Source organism: Phalacrocorax carbo, chromosome 13 (genome assembly GCF_963921805.1).
Source record: "Phalacrocorax carbo chromosome 13, bPhaCar2.1, whole genome shotgun sequence".
NCBI lineage: Eukaryota > Metazoa > Chordata > Aves > Suliformes > Phalacrocoracidae > Phalacrocorax > Phalacrocorax carbo.
In genome coordinates, this window is record NC_087525.1 from 1,261,068 (window position 1) to 1,276,388 (window position 15,321).

Consider the following 15,321-nt stretch of genomic DNA (forward strand, 5'->3'; position numbering starts at 1 on the left):
GGCGGCCCGCCCCGGTTACACCCCACCAGTGGGGCAGGACCCCACAGGAAGCCCCTCCACCACCTTCCCCCCGCCTCCCGCCCTGTGCCAAACCGCACCAGCTCAGGCACCCCCTTCACTACGCTCCTCTGTACGGGGGTCTCGTGGGGGTCAGGGGACACAGACGCGGCAATAAAAGCTGGGCAGAAAACAGGTGTGGCTGGATGTGGGATGAGGGGCTTGGGGTGGGGACCCTGGGACAGCCACCACTCCAGCACCCTGCCCACACAGGTTTTATTTCAGGATGGAGGCCCCAGAGAGGGCCAAGAGAGCAAGAAAATGGCTCTGCTGGGGTTTTGCCCTGGCTGGAGGCACCAGCTGTGCTCCAGGGCCTCCCAGGCAGGCACCACGCTCCCCACGGAGAGCACTGCCCTGCATGGTGACACTGCAGGTCAGCCTCGCCCCCTGCTGCAGGGATCCTGCCCCTCTGACCCCCAGATCCAGAGGGACACCCAGGATCCTCCAGCAGCAGCCCAGGGGCCTGAAAGTGGGGGCTGCCCTAGCAGAGCTGCTTCAAATCACACACCAGAGCTCCATGCTGGTCACATGGGGCACTGGGGTGTCCCCAGCCTGCACGGCTGTGGGCAGTGCCCCACACAGGACAGGTCTCAGTCCAGCGTCACCCTGCCTAGACGTCCTGCCCGGAAATCCCGCAGGAACTCATAAGCAGCAGCGGGGTAGTTGAGCATTGTCACATTGATGTTCCCTGGAGATGGGGCGGTGGGTGCGGAAGGAGGCATCAGCAGAGTCTGGAGCCACCCCAGGATCCCCAAAAGCCTGGCCCCTGCACCCCTTGAGGCAGAGATCCACCCCACCACCCTGAGAGTGCTCACCTGTGCCTGTCAGCACCTTCACCTTCTGTGTCCTGCCCCGGGCAAGGGCCACGTGCTTCAGCACGGGCTTGATGTCATCACAGGCCTCAGCCAGCCCATAGTGCTGCACATACCTGTCGAAGGAGGGGCTCACACCCTGCCAGCGTCGCCTCTCCCCCTCCAATTCCCTGAGGACAGTTCCTCCACCACCCACTTGAAACCACAGGCAGTGGACGCAGCCCAGGGCTGTCAGCAGTCCCCCCACTGGCTCACCTGAACTGCTGCTGCTTGTTTAGGATGTACAGGAGGTAGTCAGCCATGATGTCCTCCCCCACCAGGTGATCACGGATGGCTCCTGGAAAAGAGGGTTAAGCCCCAGCTGCCCCCAGCCCTGCTCCAAGCCCCAGCCATCCCTCTTGCCATCCCCATGCCACCTGCAGGCACTCAGGCAGCCCCAGCCTCAGGGACCAGGCCCAGCCGGGGCTCAAAGCCACATTTTGGGGGGTTGCCCTGGTGCAGCCTCTGCCTCACCACACAGCGCCAGCTTCATGCCTGTCTCCATGTCCCCCAGCTTGGGGGGCAGCACACCAGGCGTGTCCACCAGGTACATCAGGGGCTTCTCGCAGACCTGGAATGGGGAGAGGCAGGGCAGTTAGTACACGTGGCTCAGTAATTAGCACCGCGGACTCCAACATGGCTAACAAGGGAGGTGTTGAGTTCTTCCGTTATGGTCTCGCTGGAAAGGGGACCCAAGCAACCCTCCAAGATCAGTACTGCGTGCCCCCCAGGTTTTCCGGAGCTCCTGTGAGGGAGGCAGAAGCCAGCACCCACCCAGCCAGCTGTGTTGTGGGGACAGTACCTGGATTCTGGTCAGCACTGCCTTGGTGATGCCCGGCTCCCCACCAACCACGGTGGCTTTCCCTTCAGGGAAAGGAGAGACAGTCAGATAGCAAGGGATGCTCTGCCCCGCCACCTGCTCCATGGCTGCGGCAGCAGCTCCTCCTTGAGCCCAGGCAATACGGAAAAATACCCTTTTTGAGGTGCAGCCTCCGCAGGGAGTTGATAAGCGATGACTTGCCCACGTTGGGCACACCAATCACCAGGATACTGTACTCGGTGCTCTGGCAGCAAGGACAACATGGGCAGGGAGTGGCCAGTTAGTGGCCACCCACCCCAGGAGTGACAGGTGGCCACAACAACGAAACAGCCCAGCCTTTGCCAGTACTTCTGGCAGGCATGAGAGCAGCCTCGTCCCTGCATCTGGAGAGGGAGGTGGCCTGCAGCCAGCCACACTGACTCCCTGCGCACACCCTGGCTGTCTTGCTGCCACATCTCACCTCGGCCCTGTGGTAGCGCGGGCTGTTCCCCACCAGCTTGGCAACCAGGGGAACAATCTGCAGAGAAACACAGAGAAGGGCTGTAACTGCAGCTTTCCACCTGGGCTGGCAGCAGCTGCTCACTCGGAGGACACTGTGCTAGGAGAATGTGCAAAATGGAGGCCAAGCAGAGGATGGGGCACGTTGGGTGCACTGGAAATGGAGATTGCTTCAGACCAGTCAGCATAGTCTTCTCACAGTGAGGCGCTGAGGCCTCTCCATGGGGCTGGGAGGTCAGCACATGGCCCTCAACTGCCGGCAGTGAGGAGCAGGGCTGGACACGGGGCTGCTGGCCGGTTGGTTACCTTCTTGACGTTGCCATCGTGCTGGCAGTCAGCGAAGACAACATGCGAGCATCCCTGCTGCTTCAGGTGCTCCAAGACTGTCTGAAGGGAACAGGCAGAGGCATTGTTGGCATACATCTGTGGTGACCAACAGGCCCCCAGCCAGCCCTGCCCTGGCACTCACTGGCTGCCGGCGGGGATCAGCCAGGTCCATCTTGTTCAGCACCAGGATATGCGGGCGGATGCCCAGCACCTCCTGCAGCATGGGGTTACGGCCCGACAGCGGGATGTGGGTGCCGCTAAGGAGAGACTGCGTGCTGTTGTGGGAGCGGGTACTAAGGGGGTCAGTTGGGGCGGGGTGGGATTGATGGGGGGTTTTGAGGAGTGAGGGGGGGCGCGGGACTGGTAGAAGGAGCGGCCTGGGGGTAGACGCGGCTGGTGGGGCAGCGGGGGGCACGGGTACAGGGGGCGGGGCGCGGCTCCCGCTGCCCCACCGGACACCCAGGGGCGGTGGGGGATGTAGAGCCGTGCCGAAGGATATGCGAGCGTCGTGCACCTCGATGAGGCAGTCGGCGCGCCGCAGGGAGGCCCGCATCTGACGCAGGCCTGCAAGGCAGCAACGGGTGAGCGGCGGCGGAGGAAGCGGCGGGGGTGCAGTCCGCCCCGCTACCCGCCCTCACCTTTCGCCATGTGCCCCGGGAACCAGGAGGCCACATCGCGGCCGCCGAAATCGAAGCGCTCCCGAAACCCGCTGAGCTCGGCCCGGGCCACCCGCAGCGCTCCCGCCCACCCTCTCATGGCGGCGGCGGCGGCGGCGGCGGCGGCGCGGCCTCTGTGCGTCACACCCGGCGCGACGCATCACTTCCGTCTTCTCGGTGCTATGGCGGAGCTACGGCCTACGGGGTCTGTCGGGGCACCGGTGGTCGGCCCTGGCGGCACGGGGGGTGCCGGAACACACTCCGTGCCCTCCCCCGGCCCCAGCGACCCCCGTACCGCGGGTCCTGGTCCCCAAGCCGCACCCCAGCCGCCCCCAGCCCCTCAGCCCGCCCCGGAGCCAGGCCCGGCTCAGGCTCCGCTGGACGACACCCGCTTCCTCATCGCCAGCACCAACTGGTACTAACGCCGCAGCGCCTCCTCCCCGCCGGGCCCCAGCCGAGGAACCGCGTTCATCCCCCCGCAGAGAGAGAAGCCCCAGCGACCCTCTGCTAGGGAGGCTTCTCAATAAAGGAATCTGACTGGCGGCGACCTGTGAAGCACCGGTTTTATTTTCCCTCCTCAGAGCCGGGGAGTGGGGCTGGGTGCCGCAAAGAGGCTGTTAAGGCGCTCGGCCTCTCGCCAGCCTGACAGCAGGGCCCCGTGGGTGGTGGAGTAGAAGGTGCGGTGGGTGGCCTCGCCAGCGAAGAGGAGCTGCAAAGGCTGTGGCGAGGTGGAGGTGAGCGTTGTGGCCTGCCACCTTACCTAGCCCAGCAGGGACACCGAATCGTGCCAAACCAGCCCTTTGGACCCCGCAGATGCATGACCCACCCTAGGGAGACCAAGGAGCGGGCACCTTGCCTTCCTTAGAAACCCACCCCGTGATATGAGGATGCCAGAAAGTGGTTGGGAGGAGGTACTCATCCCCAAATTTTACAGAAATGGGGTTCCCCCAACGCCCATGGAGCTCAGTGGAAAGAGCCAGTAGGGGGTGGGCTGGTGATCTGAGCATTGGTGCCCTCCCAAATGGAGCAGGAGTGACAAATGCCACCTCTCTGTGTTCCTCAAGGCCTGAGGCGTCCCGTTCCCGCCCCTGCCCAGCTGTCCCTGCGTCCCTGGGGTGGTCCTGCTCTCCCCACGGTCGCTGCATTCCCCTCAGGCCTAAAGCAGTTACCTTGGAGTCCTCGGGGTCCTTGGGCAGGGGCTGGGCCAGCACATCAATGTCATCCCCTGAGCTGCCAACGGCCACGTAGCTGTAGGAGCCCTGGGTGTAGGGAGCGCTGTGCCACCGGGACCGGAGCACGCTCCTGGGAGCAGGCAGGTGGGGGTTCCCTGCAGGTGCAGATTTTGGGTGGGATCCAGAAACGTGGGTATGTGTTCCCCCAGGGGCAGTGTTGGGGCAAGGAGGGCGGAGGAGGCGGCAGTACCTGTCAGCGTGCGGAGGACGCACGTCATGGTGCTGAGAACCTCCGCCTCACTCAGCGTCTCCATGTACTCTGACTCCTTCCCCGCGATGAAGCCGCAGAGGACGTGCCCGTGTCTGGGGAGGGAAGACAGGGTCTGGAGCTGCCTTACAGGCCACCAGCAACCCAGAGAAGGTCTTTAAGCTCCAGACAGGAGTGAGACGCTCCTTCACGTTGCCCAGAAGATACCCAACCCCGCCTGTCCATGATGCCTCTTTGCTGACGCTCCTGGCCACGTACTGCTCTGGTGGTTGGAGGACCACGAATCCAATGAGCTTCTTGAACCAGTTAGCCTCCAGGTTGGCACTGGGCTCCTCAAGGGGTGACTCGTCCTCCCACACCACTTTGAGGAACTGTTGGTGGGGTTCCCAGAAAGGCTGCTCGAACTCCAGGAAGATCTTGTTGTTGGTACCAAAACCCAGGTGGCGAATGGCCTCTGCTTTCCACTCTGGCAGTGAAGGCTGGAAGAAGTCCTGGTGGCGTTCCTTGAGGAAACCTGCAGGCAGAAGATCAGGCAGAAGATTGGGGAGCTCTGTTTGCTGGGCTCCTAAATGGGGTCTGAGATACTTTTCCCCTCCTCAAACCCCTTCCCAGCCTCCCCTCTCAGAGAGGGGAGGCTGGGAAGGGGTTTGAGCACATCCCTGCCCTCCATCTGCCCATCTCCCACTGCAGCAACTGGTTGGAGGGGACAGGCAGGGCAAGGAAAGGTGTTGGTGTCCTCACCCAGCGGGACAGTGACGATGATGTGGTCGGCGAGGAAGGCGTCTCCGTCCTCACACTCCACCCGGACAGGAAAATCCCTGGTCTCATCCCCTTCCTCGTGGAAGGACCCTCTCCACCGGATGGTCCTCACCGCCTTGTTGAGCAGGATGGTGCCCTCCGGCAGAGCCGAGAGCATGTGATCAGGCAAGCTGCTGTAGCCACTGCAGGAGGAGGCGCTGCTGGGGATGGGGTGTCCCCTGAAACGCTCTTCTGTGTCCCCCCTCCAGCGCCCTGCACTTACCCCGGGAAGGTGCAGTCCAGGCCAGGCAGGGAGATGTACTCCCCAAAGGGCTCCAGGGCCACCAGGTCCATGCTGTGGGTCCCGCTGATGCAACACTCCAGCTTGAGGCAGGCAGCGAGGATGGCCAGCTGGAGCTGCTGGGCATCTTCCTCCTTGCCTCCCGCTGAAGTGGGGACCCTCTGGGCAATCTCTGCCCGCAGGTACTGTCCCACGCTGGGCGCTGGCAGCTCCTTGGCCCCCCAAAAAGCACGGGCAGAGGTCAGGAGGGTGTCAAAGAGGTCGTGGGCTTTGCTCACCTCCTGGGGGCTGAGCACCCTCCCTGAGCTGCCGTAGGTGACGGAGGGCAGTGGGGGGTGGCCACCTGCCTCCACCTGCTGATTCTCCTCCCGGGCAGCCTCTGAGCCCAGCAGGCCATAGTGGGTGGCCAGGCGGAAGACGGGGTTCCCTGGTGAGGGGCCATGGATCCAGTGTGCCCCCATCTCCACCAGGCCCTGTGCTGCAGGGAAGGTACAGGGGGGTCACCCCAAGGCATACGTGTGGTAGGGGTCCCTACGCCCCCCAAAGCTGTAGCCGGTGGACCCTTTTCCTTGCCCTGGTTCCCCTGTGCTACCCATCACTGGCTCTGGGTTGGCCCTGCTGCACCCACAGGACTGGAGACCCTCAGCCCTGCGTCTGCCCTACTCAGGACTGGCCCTACGGGGGGGAGTGGGGGGCGGGATTCAGGTGCAGCTCCCCCATCCCTGCTCCTGCGTCGGTACAGCCGCCCCCCGCCCCGCCATCCCCGTGCCCCGGTGCCGACCCCCGGCCCATCCACCCACTCGGTGCCGCCCCCGGCCCCCTCCCCGTACCGAAGGGGCGGGTGCAGACGCGCCCCCCGGCGCGGGTCCCCGCCTCCAGCAGGCGGAGGGAGCCGTGTCCGCGGAGCCGCTGCGCCGCCCCCAGCCCCGCCAGCCCCGCGCCCACCACCACCACCCGCCGCCCGCCGCCGCCGCCGCCCTCCATGGCGCCCGCCGCCGCCCGGCCCCGCCCCCTCCGGCCCGCCCCGGCGGCTGCCCGCTGGTGCGTTGCCGGCGGTCTCTCGCCCCCTGCGGCTGCCGGTGTTGGTCCCCGCCGGCCTCGAGCACGGGCAGCCCCACGGAAGACGTTTACACGCGAGGAAGAGCCCGGGGTGTCCGAGCCGCGGCGCAGCCTTCTGAAATCCCCTCTGAGCGTTTATTTGGGAGGGAATCTCCCCGCATCTGGCTTGGCAGCGAGCAGCAGGGGTGGGCCGCGTGCCGCCGGGGGACACCAGCCTGGGGGCAGCTTCGTGGGGGGACGGTGGCCCTGTGACCCGGCCCCCGGGCATGCGGGGCCACCGGCTCCCGGTGGTGGAGGACGGGCGTTCCTGGCCTGTGGGCGCTGAGCCGTGCAGCCCCTGGGATCTCCGGCCACTCAGCCCTGGCACCAAATGCCGCAGGCGTGTGGCCGACTTGGCCCAGCTGAGTCCTGTCCCCCTAGATGGAGACCCTCCACCTCCCTGGGGACCTGCATGGGGGAAGAAGGGTTCCCCACATCCACCCTGAATCCCCTGGGCTGTGATCTGGGGCTGGGGCCCTTCATAGCATCACTTGTGCTGCTGAGAAGGGTTTAGCCTCATCCATCTGCTCCATCCCTGCCTGTGCTGTGATGAGGGGCTGCTCTCAGACACCCCTGCCTCCCTGTGGCCAGACCCAACGATCCCAGCTCCATCCCATCTCCCCGAGGGTTGGGTGCTCTAATCCCTCACCCACTGGGCAGCCCAGGACCCAGCTCCACCATCACCCTGGGGCCCTTCCAGCAGGGCTGCCCGGCCGGTGGTTCCTGCCTGTCCCAATGCCTTGGTTGACCCTGGCACTGCCCTGCTGCATGGTGCCACCATTCCTTGAGGAGATCTCAAACAAAGAGGACAAACCTTGATGACTAAGGGATGCACAGGAAGCACCGTCGCCACTAGTGTGTCAGGCCAGCAGGAAGGAGGGGACAGCAGGGGATGTCCCTCTGCATCCTTGGACTGTCGCACCCAAGGGAGAGGGGACAGGCCACTGGCATCTCCCTGGGGAGCTGCCGCTCTACTGGGACCCCTCCATCAGCTCCAGGATGCTGCTGTAGAGGCGCCTGGGGGCATCCAAACCCCAGATGAAGTCCCAGTGGTTCCAATCGGGGATGTGGCTGTAAGTGACGAGGTGGGCGATACGGGGCAGCAGCAGGCGAACATCCCTTGGGTCAGCTGCCCAGTCCTCCCCACCTGACCACACTGCAGTGGGCACAGGCATCTCCTCCACCTGGTAGGAGGGAGGTGTCTCCTGGAGGGACACAGCGAGGTCTGAGGAACCACCATTATGGTCAAACACTGCAAGCTAGCCTGTCCCCACACCACCCAGGACAGTCCCCTGGCATCTCCAGCCACCAGCACTGCTGCTGCAGCCTCCTACCTGGTGGTACACGGCTGGGTTTTTGCTGCCATAGTCAAAGGCTTTGAATTCTCCCGATTTCATCACCTGGGAGGAGAGGATAGATCTGTGGTGGTAGGCCAGCGAGCACTGCTGCGTGGGTCCAGCATCTCCCGGCCTCCTTAAGGGACCACATCATGAGAGGGTGCTTGCAGGAGATATTGTAGGGGGAGGAGGTGTTCCAGCAAAGCCAGACTTTCCAGCTTTTTTAACAGGGTGATGCTTTGACCTTCAGCTCCGCATCTGTCCCTAGATATGTGTTGACAAACCAAGGTGTTGCATGTGACTCCTTGGCTGCCCTGGTACAATGCTGACGGCTCTGAAAACTGGCTCATCATGAGTGGTGTGTGCGGGATGCTGCTGGAGGACTTCACACTGGCGAGTTTTCCTTCAACAGCCTGATCATCCTTACCTTCTCATGACACTTCGGGGTCAGAATACAGACATCGGTGAGCCCAGTTATAAGAGTTGCTTCTATGCTAGGGTTGAAAGCTGAGATATTTGCACAATAGTTGCATTGATTAAAAAGACCTTTTTTGCCTTCCCCGTTACCTATAATTTGGCTCTTCGAGGAGGCACCAGGGTGGGGGTCTCCAGCCTGACCCCGTTTCCAGCAGGGCTGATGCTGCAGCTGCAGCAGGTTGCTCAGACTGGCATGGTCTGGCCCTGGTGTCTCAGGGACCCCTTTGGGCAGGGGGAGATGCTGTTGGATCCTGCTTCGCCACATTGTCTCTGGCTGAGCAAGCCCAGCACCCCCAGCCTCTCCTTGTACGCTCTGGTTTCCACCCACCATCACTATGGTGTCCCCAGGCTCGCTCTGCTTTGGGGATCCCTGGGGGCCCCAAACTGGTCCCAGCATCCAACTGTGGCCTCCCCATCCCATCCCTTGTCCTGCCCGGCACAGCCCAAGGCGCACACCCCAGTGTCCCCTGGTCCCCAGAGGGACCAGGGCAGCTCATCCTGCATCCAGCACCTCTTCTGTATGCCTGATTTCTTGCCTTTACTTTCTCAGGAGCTGTTAACATCCAAGATCCCTGACCTCTCATGTCTGCCCTGGACACACCAGACTCTCAGTGAAGGGACCATCTGGGGTGAAGTGTCTGCATTTCAGGAAACCTACCTGGGCCCAGTGTATCATGTTTTTGACAGATGTCCTATCCGGATAGTGGGATGTGTACACATCCAGCCGCGTCTGCAAGGAAACACGTTCAAGTTACCGTTGGTTTCCAATGGATAGGAGCGAGGATGGCAGTTGCCAGATGATGCAAAAGAGCTACTGCTGAGTCATGCTGCCTGAGAGTTGGGTCAGGTTCAGGAATGTAATTTTCATTAAAAATCAATTCCTCTGAGACAGCTCCAGGGAGAGTATGGTGATGGAGGATGAGGTACCCCTAGCTCCTGGAGATACCTCATCTAGGCTCAGGGACGGTGCTCAAGACCTTAGTGACTACCCATGGTCACTCAGATGCTGCTTCAGCAGACTTGATGTAGAGTGGGTAGGAGCAGGGGCTGCACCCCAGGGGTGCTGGTGGGAGGTACAGCTGGTCTCAGTGACAGGCAGCCCTAACCCAGAGATGCTATCAAGTGCCACCTGGTCACTGATGTTCACCCAGCAGAGCCTGGGACTTTTCCTACCCAGGGAGGAGAAGCAGCAAAAGAGGGATCTGGCAGAGGGCACACATTGCCCTTGCAGCATCTGCTTGCCTGTGAGCACCAGGTGTAAGCGGCTAGAGCCGGCTGGGCTGGGTGTTTGGCAGGGAGGGGACAGGCTGCAGACAGAGGGGTCGGCAGAGCCAGTGGGTGCTGCTGGGTGCCCCTGAGCAGTGCACCCTGGGGCTCCGGCTCCGTCACCCCCACAGAGGGCAGCGCTCTCACCATGTTGAGGTTCTTCTCATTGTAGCCACCCAACAGAAAGAGGAGGTTGGCACAGGGCTTGTGCAGCAGCGGGTGCCTGCACAGCTGGGGAAGAAAACCCCACAGCTTCCTTATCCGTAGCGAGGCATCGGTTCTGCCGAGCAGAAGCTGCAGAAGCAAAGGGCAAAGTTGATTTCTTGTGTTTCCCTTCCTGCAGCCTAGCCTTTGGACTGCCTCCCTTGACCTGCCACTGGCCAGTGTCCCCGTGAGCTGTCCCACCAGCTGGGCGGTGAGGGGATGTGAAGCCCAGGGAGCCTGCAGAAGTCAAACCTGCTTCTCCTTTGCCCTCCTGCCTCTCTGAGATCTGTACAGGTCATTGCAGGAGGTGATGCTGTTTGAATGAACACCAGGTAAATAAATATCTGGGACTCTTTCGCCCCACCTCCCCCAAGCATTGGATTAATTTTTCACTGTCATTAAAATCAACACATCATTACTGTCTTTTCCAGGCAGTCTGTTTGGGAATTCAACAAGAGCCCCCATAGAAAGACCAGTTTCAACACCTGACGCTCCTACAGGTGGAAGGCAGGCATGCACTCAACAAAGTGACCACGCAGGAGTGTGCCTCACCTGAATCGTGTCTGTGCTTAGGAACCAGCAGGAAATAACTGTTTTCTGCTGCATCGGATAGCCCGTGGACTGCATCTAGGCACAATCCCTTTTCTAGTGTTTGGGGGAGGAGAGCATAGAGTAATCTCCTACCGGAAACATCCTGAATTGCCTGTCCAGAAGGAAGGACATTTTCACGATGGGACTTTTGGCATGCTTGATTGTCACTGCTGGAGCCAGGGCAAAAAACATTCTGATTTTCTGAGCCAGTTCTGGCATAGATGAAAATGCAATGAATGCTGAGAAAACAGAAAAACAGCCTGAGACGTGGTCAATCTTTCTTCAGGTGCTTAATCTGAGGGTTCACTTGGACCTGCTGCCCAGAGCTGTTTAGCTGGCATTATCTCCAATTAGGAACCTGGGATCTCTTGCCACCTTTCTGCTTACACATTGGTGCTAGAGATGTCCAAAAGGAGACAATGCCTTTATTCCTACAGTTAGAAGTGACTGATGAGGCATTTCAGCGACTAACACTGATGGGAAGTCCTGCCCCAGCAATACTGTCACCTTCCAGCAACCACTGCTAAAGGGTGTCATCATCACAGAGGTTATCTTATACCCCTGATGGCTCAACTGGTAAAAAGGAGCACCGTGCATTTCATCAGAAAGCAGAAGCTGTGATGTCCGTGCAAAATGCCTTTGGTTTTGATGTGGAACACTTCAATTCAGTTTTCTAGGCTGAATTATAGTTGCAGCAAGGAGCTTACTGAGGTCACCAGGGGCTTTCTTACTACCCTAGAGCATCCTCCCAGATGTCTCATATAGAAAGCACGACTGCTGTGGGAATTCTCCCTGCAAGAGACCTTCTACCTAGCCTGCCTGCTCAGCAGCCCACAAAGATGGGACCTCTCTGCTTTCTGCTTACAAACACCAAAATTAACATTTTCAAGGTGGTCCAGGCAATGTCATGTGCAACCCCTGCTAACGCACCGATCGTGCAGCCCTGGGAGTAGCCAACATAATATATCTGCTTCTGCCCAGTCTTCTGCAGAACAAAGTTGATCATGGCTGGGAGGTCGTACATTGCCATTTCATGAAAGCTGCAACACAGGAGCAGTGCATTGGTTATAAGGTAACACCAGGAGAGCAAACTCACCTGTGAATTTTGGCTGTCTTTTATCGCTCATATCTGTGGCTGATTTTCCAGGAGAAAATTCCTATGAGCTAGGAGAGCCCTGTGCTGGGGGAGACTGCATAGAGTCTGAAGGCATCCCACCTCTCATGTCCTCACCCTTCCCTGAAACGGCTTAGTCCTCCCATAACCATGGTTAGCGGTAAAGAAACTGTGCTGAGCCTGGCCAGCTGTGCATTACACAGCAGCTCTGCAGACCCAGAGCTGGCTCTCGTCAGGATTACAGCACCAGCTCTGCTCCAGAGATGCTCTTTCCCAGAAGGGAATGGAGCACCAGTTCCTGCCTATGTGCCTTTTAGTGTGATATGGTGAAGCAAAGACCTTCTTTTTCTCAATGGAAGCATGTTTATGAGCTTGGGAAATCCAGGACTGCTCTGAAGATCAGCTCTGGAGGGGCAGTAGCAGCTTAAAAAGCCACTCTTGGGACAAGGATTCTGTGGACAATGTCTAGGAGAAGAGGAGGTGGCAATGATGCTTGTGGGCACCTTGCCGGGGGGCTTGGCTGGGGAGGTCCCTGCAGAGGCCCTAAGGTAGGGCTGGTGTCTCTGCAGGATGGGCATCCCCACTCAGGCAGCAGTGCCCTGTGCTCTCGGCAGGGCCAGGCAGCTGTAGAGCTGTTGGCACCGTGTCAGCAGGCAGGTCTGCACAGGTACCTCCATCCTCCCCAAACACATCGCCAGGAGGTCTGGGGGAGGCCATACCTGGGGATTAGGTGCTCTGACTTGCCTGCTTGGAGGCACCCACCTCTGCCTAGAGGTTAGTGACAGGCAGAGAAGTTTGTTGCACTTTTGTAATCTGCTCCAGCTCACCTGAAATCCCAGAATTCAACCTGGTCAGCTGAAAGTTGCTGGTGTCTCTGTGACCAGCTTGTCCCCCGGCTGTTTCCCAGCCAGACGTCATAGCCAGAATCTGCTAGTATGAAGCCAAGGCTGTTGTTAGCCAGATTTTCCACCCAGTGGCTGCCTTCTCCAAGTAACCCATGCTGGAGAAACACAACTGGCTTGGGCCCTGGATGTGAAAGAAACAGTGCATTTTATTGAACCGGAATTTCTTTACTTACTAACCCCAAATTCAGGCCAATAAAGCCTCTTGCACTGCCAGTGTGCATTTTCTTGATGTCTCCTGGTGAAGAAATCCTTGCTGTAGTTGTCTCGTGGTGGTTGCCTTGTTGTCTCAGGCTACAGGGCTGTGGGTATTCCTCCTAAGCCTTTCAGATCCCAGGTGCTCATCCCTGCAAGCTCAGCACCGTGGCCACTGGCAGCAACCATGTGAAAGCTCAGATGACAGACTCATCCCTGAGATCATTCAAACCCCAAAGTCACAAATTGATGGGCAAAAAATTAAATGAGGAGCTCTCTCAAGAGATGCCTGCACCTTCTGAGACGAAATTGGAGGAATACCATGGATTTGGTATTTTTGCTTTAATGATGAATACTCCCCTGGCCTGGTAAAGCTGATCCCTTCACCTGCTTGTTATGTTAAGGGTTTGAGTTTTCTTTTGCTAGCTTCCTTTTGAAATGGAGATTTACCTCTGTTCCTAGGATTTTCTCTCCCATGAGGAATTCTGTTCAGGCTGACATAGTAGCCGTCGCGAGTCAGGACTTCATACTCCTCGCTGGGGTACCCTCTGTGGCAGATAATTTGGCTCTGGGGAAAGAAAAACCCCAATGGAAAGCTTTCTATAGCCGAGGTATTCATTTGGCTCAAAGGGCACGTCCCTCATCTGCTGGGATGCCTTTGCAAAACAGAAACACTGTGGCAGCTGGGCATTACTTTGACTGGGGTGTCTCTGGATCAGCTGAGGACTTTTTTGAGAGAGGATGCTCTGTCCAAAACCAGCACACATGGTGACCCGAGCCCCTTCCACATACATACCCTCCATCCCTCTCTCCCCCAGCTAAATGTCTGCAAACTTTCAGACTGAGTGGAATTTCAAACTTCTGACTTACAACATTCATGAAAGTCTCAGGGTTTATAGCCTTTTTCTGCTCGATGGCATCTGCTGAGTTTGTGGGTGCTTGTATCGAAACGAGGACTGCCATAAGCAACCACATCTTGTGTCTGTGTAAAACATATTATTATTATTATTGTTGCTATTGTTACTGTTATCATTGTTATTATTATATAACGTTGCTATGAATGTCTGTTTCTACTTGGTTATGATGGGTTAAGTTCTTTATGTATCTGAAGACCATATATCACGGTCTGGGCTGGGGAAGCGGAGAGGATTTCCAATTCCAGCTTCCATTACAGTCCACGCAAGACTCCTCTTACTCTTCTGTACTGACTGTCTGGTACTAGGCAAGACCCATTTTTCTATTTTTAATGGTGAAAAGAAGAGAAATAGCTTTATAATGCAAGAACTAAAGCTATAGCATATACTGTCAGACCAATTGTCTCACAGAGGAAATTAATCCAAAGTAAGATTTTATGCTATTTAGGTTGGCTGGGCTATAACCATGTCTATACTTTTGCTGTTTCTCTATCGCTTAGCTTTTTACCCAGGAGCCATTATTAACACAAGGATCCTATAAACTGAAATGTGTAAAGACTCATAGGAAGACTTTTTAGTAAAAAAGCATAGCCTGAAAAAAACAGTAACCCTTTTGACCACCTTAGAGACTCCTTCCTGAGCAGAGATCTATTCTTAGTGTACACATTTAATATTATATATGATTTCTAATGCTTTGCCAGGCTTTTAAAAGTTAGAACTTAACTTCAACTCAGTAGCATGAGTTGTAAATCTTCTCACCAGCCATCTGGTTACTCTCTACCTCCCTTCTTCCTCCTCCCAATGGGTCTCCCACATCATGAGACATATCTGCCCTCTGAAATATTCCCAGTAAACCTCTCTATGATATTACCAAGAGGCAAGTTACCAAGAAAAGCAATCAGTCAATGCTTTTTCACCCTGGGGATAGCTCCGACGCAAATCTGAATTACGCGGGGGAAAATACCTTACCAGGCAGAGCTCACTGTCGTATCTGATCAGGCTGGTGGTGTGAATGGTAGTGGCTCTATCATCACCAGTGTTAAAAAGAGCACGTTGTGTCAGATCCCTGCTGCGTTGGCACCACGCTGGGCACATCACGTGCCTCCAATTAAGTGGTGTGCATGCTGGTCATATCTTTGATAACTTCCTCTGCTTGGCCATGTGGTCATGACTTTCATGCTTGCAAAGATTATATTTCCAAAAGCAGCCAGAGTGGTGCGGCAAAGAATTTCAGCTATGGAGTTGCACCTTTAGCTTGTGATAGCTGCAGTAAAAACACATGTCAAAAGGTTATCTTTGTAAAGGGTCATTTCCTAACTCCCGGAGGGCCTTGGGAATGCCTCTTAGAAGAGCTGCTGGGGCAATGAAAGGACTTGGGGTCCATGAACTTCACAAGGTCTCAGGAGCATGCGAGCATGCTGACCTCTCCATAGACACACAAAGGACAGGTCAGGCTTCACTGGCTGCCTGGGTGTGAGACACTCGGTGATTACACCACTCTTCAAAAGTGACAGTGGCCCAGGCAACCTCCACAT

At 57.7% G+C, this 15,321-nt stretch overlaps 3 protein-coding genes and 1 long non-coding RNA gene across 7 annotated transcripts; 1 reads left to right on the plus strand and 3 right to left on the minus strand.

Annotated features, from left to right (window-relative positions):
* Positions 1 to 194: 194 nt before the first annotated feature.
* Positions 195 to 3,351, minus strand: MTG1 (mitochondrial ribosome associated GTPase 1). Of its 3 annotated transcripts, XM_064464540.1 has the most exons (11): positions 3,192 to 3,351; positions 3,051 to 3,117; positions 2,696 to 2,798; positions 2,533 to 2,613; positions 2,189 to 2,245; positions 1,882 to 1,972; positions 1,711 to 1,772; positions 1,383 to 1,479; positions 1,125 to 1,206; positions 873 to 985; positions 195 to 745 (listed from the first exon to the last, which is right to left on the minus strand). In XM_064464540.1, the coding sequence occupies exons 1-11, from the start codon at positions 3,307 to 3,309 to the stop codon at positions 648 to 650; spliced, it is 969 nt and encodes a 322-aa protein (XP_064320610.1). In that variant the 5' UTR covers positions 3,310 to 3,351; the 3' UTR covers positions 195 to 647. The 3 variants fall into 3 exon arrangements, with proteins under 3 accessions (XP_064320610.1, XP_064320611.1, XP_064320612.1); XM_064464541.1 differs by lacking the exon at positions 2,533 to 2,613; XM_064464542.1 differs by lacking the exons at positions 1,711 to 1,772; positions 1,882 to 1,972.
* A 403-nt stretch (positions 3,352 to 3,754) lies between these two features.
* PAOX (polyamine oxidase) lies at positions 3,755 to 6,686 on the minus strand. 2 transcript variants are annotated; one of them, XM_064464539.1, is made up of 7 exons: positions 6,519 to 6,686; positions 5,671 to 6,166; positions 5,391 to 5,590; positions 4,908 to 5,163; positions 4,632 to 4,744; positions 4,379 to 4,468; positions 3,755 to 3,927 (listed from the first exon to the last, which is right to left on the minus strand). In XM_064464539.1, exons 1-6 carry the CDS (start codon positions 6,670 to 6,672, stop codon positions 4,428 to 4,430), a joined length of 1,260 nt encoding a protein of 419 aa, XP_064320609.1. In that variant the 5' UTR covers positions 6,673 to 6,686; the 3' UTR covers positions 3,755 to 3,927; positions 4,379 to 4,427. The 2 variants fall into 2 exon arrangements, with proteins under 2 accessions (XP_064320609.1, XP_064320608.1); XM_064464538.1 differs by having other exon boundaries at positions 4,379 to 4,536.
* Positions 6,687 to 7,753: 1,067 nt separating this feature from the next.
* Positions 7,754 to 14,998, minus strand: LOC104042199 (lipase member M). Its single transcript, XM_064464543.1, has 10 exons — positions 14,756 to 14,998; positions 13,743 to 13,854; positions 13,323 to 13,440; positions 12,603 to 12,801; positions 11,592 to 11,701; positions 10,755 to 10,900; positions 10,014 to 10,160; positions 9,259 to 9,330; positions 8,121 to 8,186; positions 7,754 to 7,991 (listed from the first exon to the last, which is right to left on the minus strand). Exons 2-10 carry the CDS (start codon positions 13,845 to 13,847, stop codon positions 7,758 to 7,760), a joined length of 1,197 nt encoding a protein of 398 aa, XP_064320613.1. The 5' UTR covers positions 13,848 to 13,854; positions 14,756 to 14,998; the 3' UTR covers positions 7,754 to 7,757.
* On the plus strand, positions 8,177 to 13,933 carry LOC135315576 (uncharacterized). The gene is made up of 3 exons (XR_010375054.1): positions 8,177 to 8,587; positions 9,151 to 10,402; positions 10,502 to 13,933. It is a non-coding gene; the product is annotated as an uncharacterized LOC135315576 (long non-coding RNA).
* Positions 14,999 to 15,321: the final 323 nt, after the last annotated feature.